The sequence below is a fragment of the Tachyglossus aculeatus genome, chromosome 4 (genome assembly GCF_015852505.1).
Source record: "Tachyglossus aculeatus isolate mTacAcu1 chromosome 4, mTacAcu1.pri, whole genome shotgun sequence".
NCBI lineage: Eukaryota > Metazoa > Chordata > Mammalia > Monotremata > Tachyglossidae > Tachyglossus > Tachyglossus aculeatus.
In genome coordinates this window covers 132496466-132502428 of record NC_052069.1, presented here as the reverse complement: position 1 = coordinate 132502428, position 5963 = coordinate 132496466, and the positions used below count along the sequence as shown (strand labels likewise).

The 5963-nt window shown below is 47.9% G+C and overlaps 1 protein-coding gene and 1 non-coding gene across 2 annotated transcripts; both read left to right on the top strand.

Annotated features, from left to right (window-relative positions):
- Positions 1-1228: 1228 nt before the first annotated feature.
- Positions 1229-4635, top strand: LOC119927174 (olfactory receptor 14K1-like). The gene is made up of 3 exons (XM_038745706.1): positions 1229-1597; positions 4186-4308; positions 4402-4635. The coding sequence occupies exons 1-3, from the start codon at positions 1229-1231 to the stop codon at positions 4633-4635; spliced, it is 726 nt and encodes a 241-aa protein (XP_038601634.1).
- Positions 4636-5415: 780 nt separating this feature from the next.
- Positions 5416-5518, top strand: LOC119928052. Its single transcript, XR_005451011.1, has one exon. It is a non-coding gene; the product is annotated as a U6 spliceosomal RNA (small nuclear RNA).
- Positions 5519-5963: the final 445 nt, after the last annotated feature.

Here is a 5963-nt window from a genome sequence, read left to right as displayed (position 1 = left end):
CCCCACCTAACCCCACTAAATGAGTAGCTTCATCCTGTTTTCAGCTATTCATTTCGGAAGACCTACAGAACAAAGTGAAGACGTGTTGCGAACTGGATTGCCTTGGTAACCAGAAACGATCAAGCAGGCCTACAGCTGAAGTGGTTTGGAGAGAAGGGGGCAAATGCAAGCTCTTGACAATTATTTTTTTTCCCATTGCAAGTTGGGTGAAGATTTGGGGAGCAGGTGGGAAATTACATGGAAAGAGTCCAGGCCTGGGAGTTCTAATAGACCTGGGTTCTAATTCCAGCCTCGCTACTTGTCTATTGTGTGACCCTGGGCATGTCGCTTCACTTCTCCGGGCCTCAGTTACTTCGTCCATCAAATGGGGATTAAAACCGGGAGCCCCAAGTGGGACATGAGTTATAGCCAACCTGATTAGCTTGTACTTACCCCAGCGCTTAGTAAAGAACCTGGAACATAGTGAGTGCTTCACAAATGTCATTAAAAAATCACTCCTACGAAATGCCTGGGAAATCGGTTCTAGGGAGGGGAGGGAATTGAGGTGGAAAGGGGACGGGGTGGGAGTTTAGGGGATACCCCGCTGGATGATTTTAAATTCCTTAAAGTAGTTGGTGAATGAGGGTAGGAGAGACCTTGATGTGTGAGATGGTTAAAAGATAACTCTCCTTTTGGACAGAGATGGTATCTATCAATCAATTAATGCAATTTCTTGAGCGCTCATTAATGTGCGGAGCACTGTAATAAGAGCTTGGTAGAGTACATTCATCATCATCAATGGTATCTATTGAGAGCTTACTGTGTGCAGAGCACTGTACTAAGCACTTGGGAGAGTACAATCATCATCATCAATGATATTTATTGAGCGCTTACTGTGTGTAGAGCACTGTACTAAGAGCTTGGTAGAGTATGATCATCATCAGTAGTATTTATTGGGAGTTTACTCTATGCAGAGCACTGTAATAAGTACTTAAGCTCGTTACTGTTATAGTGTGCTCTCCCAAGCGCTTAGTACAGTGCTTTGCATACAGTAAGTTCTCAATAAATACTATTGAATGAACACAATACAACAGAGTTGGTAGAAACACTCCCTCTTCATAATGAGTTTACAGTCTAGAAGGGGAAATAGACACTAGTATATAAGTCTACCAACTCTACTGCTCTGTATTCTTCCAAGCGCCTAGGAGCAGCGGCTGCCTCCTGGTTCACTGGGGTACTATTTGAAGCAATGTACACAGCCGGGACATTCTCCGTAAGATTCTGCGGACTCCACGAGGTCCAGAAATTCTTCTATAATGTCCACTCCCTCCTGAAGTTCTCTGGTTTTGGGACGCACGTTGTCGTCGATACCAGTGCCACCATTGGTGCCAATTTTGGTTACATCTCTTTCGTTTCCATCGTCGTCTCGTATGCGTGCATTTTCCGGGCCCTGTTGAGGATGCCAGCCGCCGAGAGCCGAGCAAAAGCCTTCTCTTCCTGCCTGCCCCACCTTGTCATGGTCACCATCTTCCTCTGTATGGCCGCCATCTCCTACCTCAAGCCCATGTCAGACTCCTCCTTAGCTCTGGACATACTGGTGTCCATGTTCTACGCCGTGGTAACCCCCGCCTTGAACCCACTCATCTACAGCCTGAGGAACTGGGAAATGAAGACTGCCCTGGGGATGCTTTTTGGGGGGACTCCATTCCTTCAGAACAAAAGCCGCCTCTCTTTCCTCTGACATCAGCCCCCAGGGACGTCTCCTAGCCAAGGGGTCTTTGCCAGCAGCGGCGGTTAGCAGCAGGGAACAGATTCATCAAGAATTTCCAAGATCAATGCTCCGGACTCACTCATTTTCTACCTTCCCTGATGACCACGTTTCCGTCTCCCCTCCCGGCTCAACTCCCCTCCTGGATTCTAGCCTTCTCTCTGACTCGGGTGGTCAGCAGTAGTTTTATACCAGACAGTCCCGTTTCAATACTACTACTACTACCATAACTAAAAACAATATTTTTAAGAGCTTACTGTGTGCCAAGCATTGTACTAGGCACGGAGTAGATATAAGGTAATCGGGTTGGACACAGTCCCTGTCCCACAGTCCCTGTCCCACAAAAGACTCAGAGTACAAATAGCCTCGTGGAAAAGGAAAGGTCCTGGAAAGTCAGAGGACCTGGGTTCGAATCCCAGTTATGCCACTTGCTTTCTGTGTGACCTTGGGCAAGTGACTTCACTTCTCTGTGCCTCTGTTTCTTCAACTGTAAAATGGGGACTCAATACCCGTTCTCCCTCCAACTTGGACGGTGAACCCCAAATGGGATAGAGACCTTGTCTGACGTGATCAACTTGTTGTCTACCCCAGTGCTTAGAACAGTGCTTGACACATAGTAAATGTTTCACAAATACATTTACATTTACATTACATTTACAATTTGTAAATTATAATTTACAAATACTACTATAATTATAATAAGTAGGAGGGAATAGGATTTCATCCCAATTTTACAGATGAAGAAACGGAGGCACAGAGAAGATAAGTGACTTGCTCAAAGTGACGCAGCAGAGAAGGGGCCAAGTGGGGATTACGTCCTCAGGCTTGCATGTCTGTGTTCTGACAGCTAGGCTGAGCTATTTCCAGTTGGCCTGTCCCCTGTCCGGTACAAATTCGTCTCCCAGTGCCTTTATGTGTTGTAACTTTAGTTTCAGTTCACAAATTTCCTTTGTTTCATGTCCTCTATTCCCATTCCTCTGCCTCCCAATTGGCATCGTGTTCCCGGGAGTAGAGAGGGAAATGCAGTGGTCTTGGAAAATTGCAGTTAGGAAGCCCCTACCATTTAGACAACTTGTAAAATTTATAAAATGGGGATTGAGCCTGTGAGTCCCATGTGGGACAGGGACTGTGCCTGAGTGCTTAGTACAGAGCCAGGCACAAAGGAAGCGCTTAACAAATGTCCTTATCATTATTATTGTATCCACCCCAGCGCTTAGTACAATGTCCGACACACAGTAAGAGCCCAACAAATACCATAGTTGTCATTAGTGGCACAGTCTGAGCCCTGCTGAACCTCGGGAATGATGTCACCGATGGGGTACGGGGTCTCCCAGGTAACGAGGTCTCTCGGGTCGAGCCCAGGGCTGGTCCTCCCTGGAGACGCCCTCCCCACACCCATCACCCAGAAACAGTGGATGCCTTCTTTGAGGGGACACTGAGGTCATCAGTGGACCACTGAATCCTGGTTATGTCACAGAGCCTTTCCCATCACTGCTACAAGTGCTCAAGAGGGGAAGAGGACAGAGACTGAGCATCCAGAGTCTGTCTGCAGTCGCTGTCTTCGATACTGGACGGCTCCGGTGAGTCTGAGTCTGGTGGGGGCTGAGGGGGGTGATGGCGATGAGAAAACACCTCTTGCCAGGTTCCTCATGCTGCTTCTTATGATAATAATATTAATAATTGTTTTATATGCTAGGTGCTTACTACGTGCCAGAAACCGTACTGAGCTCTGGGGTAGACGAAAGCAAATTGGGTAGGACGCAGTCCACGTTCCACATAGAAAAACAGCAAGGCTTAGTGGAAATGGCATGGACTTGGGAGTCAGAGGAGGTGGGTTCTAATCCCACTCCTCCATTTGTTTGCTGTGTGAGCTTGGGCAAGTCACTTCATTTCTCTGGGCCTCAGTTACCTCATCTGTAAATTGAGGATTAAGACCCTGAGCCCCACATGGGACAACTTGATTACGTTGTAACTACCGCAATGCTTAGAATAGTGCTCGGCACAAACTAAGTGCTTAACAACTATCATCATTATCATGAGAAAGTCTTAAATCCCCATTTCATAGTAGAGATCTTTCACATTTCTTTGAGGAAATAAATCCCCTCTCTGTGCTTCTTCAGACAACCTGCCGATTCTCCAAGAAAATGGCCAGTCTCACAGTTGTGACAGAATTCCGGCTCCTGGGATTCTCGGAGGTCCGGGAGCTGCAGCTGGTCCACGCCGCGCTGTTTCTCCTGGTCTACTTGGCGGCCCTGATGAGGAATCCCCTCATCGTCACCGTCACCACCCTCGACAGGCGCCTCCACACTCCCGGGTACTTCTTCCTCAGACAACTGTTCGTCCTCGACCTCTGCCTCATCTCTGACACCGTACCCCAGTCCATCCACAATTTTCTGACCAACCAACTTTCGATCTGTTATTGGGGATTTGTGGCTCAGGTTTTTCTGATGGTCCTGTTTGCCGGCTCAGAGCTGTTTGTCCTCACGGCGATGTCCTATGACAGCTACGTGGCCATCTACCACCCCCTGCGCTATAGGGTCGTCGCCAACCATGGGGATTGCGTAAAACCAGCTGCAATCTCATGGCTCAGCGCGGGGCTGTTTAGGGCTGTTTAGGTCCAGCAGTTCTTCTGTGATGTCCACTCCCTGCTGTAGGTCTCTGGTTCTGGGACGCACGTTGTCACAGATACCAGTGTCTCCATTGGTGCCAATTTTGGTTTCATCTCTTTAGTCTCCATCGTTGTGTTGTACGCGCACATCTTCCGGGCCATGCTTTGGATGCCGTCTTCCAAGGCCTGGACCAAAGCCTTCTCCACCTGCCTGCCCCACCTCATAGTCGTCACCATCTTCATCTCTACGGCCACCATTGCCTACTTCAAGCCCGTGTAAGACTCCCCCTCAATCCTGGACATCCTGGTGTCCATGTTCTACACCACAGTGGCCCCCGGCCCTGAACCCCCTCATCTACAGCCTGAGGAACCGGGACATTAAGGCCGCACTGGGGAGGTCCTGCGGGGGCATCCAATCGTCCAGGATAAAATCCCTCTCTCTCTCTGTGCCCTGCCAGCGGCCCCCTGAGATGTTTCCTAGCGCTGCACTGATCTCCCTCCGTCTCTTCTCTGTCTTCTTACTCTTCTCTTACCTCCCATCTTCCACACCCTTCCCTGACCACTGTGGCCATTCTTTTCTTTTTCATGGTATTGTTAAGCACCTACTAGGTACCGGACACTTTTCTAATGCTAGGGTAGATACAAGCTAATCAGGTTGGACAGAGTCCATGTCCCATATGAACTCACAGTCTTAAACCCCATTTTTCTAGATGATAATGATGATGATGATGATGATGATGATAGTATTAGTTAATTGCTTACTATGTTTCAAGCACTGTACTAAGTGCTTGGGTAGTTATAAGATAATCAGGTTGGAACAAGTCTCTGTCTCACGTGGGGCTCACATTCTTAATCCCCATTTTTACAGACGAGGTAACTGCGGCAGTGAGAAGTGAAGTGGCTTGCAGAAGGACCCACAGGGGACAAGAGGCAGAGTAAGAATTAGAACCCAGGCCCTTCTGACTCCCGTCTCTTGTGAGGCTGAAATAAGATCACTGACGTGAAAGTGCTTTGGAAATGTAAAAGTGCTATCCGAGAAAATGCGATCTTATTATTTCCTGTCTTTCGGCAGCACATATACTAAAACAGGAACGATACAGAAATGATTAGCATGGCCCCTGCGTAAGGATGACACGCAAATTCGTGAGGTTTTAGACTGTGAGCCCGCTGTTGGGTAGGGACCGTCTCTTTGTGTTGCCGACTTGTACTTCCCAAGCGCTTAGTACAGTGCTCTGCACACAGTAAGCACTCAATAAATACGAATGAATGAATGAATGTATTTACTGTGGTGTGACACGCACAGAAACATTTCCCTCCTCCTTTTTCAGCCTAGAGTGGCCCCCAATAGTCACAAACTGGAGGAACTGTGGGGCAAAGAAAGGAAGCTTGTCATTCTCATCGATTACTCCCCCCACCTTCAAATCCTTATTGAAGGCCCATCTCCTCCGAGAGGCCTTCCCTGACTAAGCCCTCCTTTCCTCTTCTCCCGCTCCTTTCTGCATTGCCATGACTTGCTCCTTTTATTTACCCCCTCCCAGCCACATAGTACTTATGTATATATCTGTAATTTTATTTATTGATAATTAATGTCTGTCTCCCCCTCTAGAC

Coding starts and splice junctions, on each gene's coding strand:
- LOC119927174 (XM_038745706.1), top strand. CDS start 1,229: ATGTACACAGCCGGGACATTCTCCGTAAGATTCTGCGGACTCCACGAG. Junction 1,598..4,185: donor TGTCCATGTTCTACGCCGTG/GTAACCCCCGCC, acceptor TTTGTGGCTCAG/GTTTTTCTGATGGTCCTGTT. Junction 4,309..4,401: donor TCGCCAACCATGGGGATTGC/GTAAAACCAGCT, acceptor TCCCTGCTGTAG/GTCTCTGGTTCTGGGACGCA.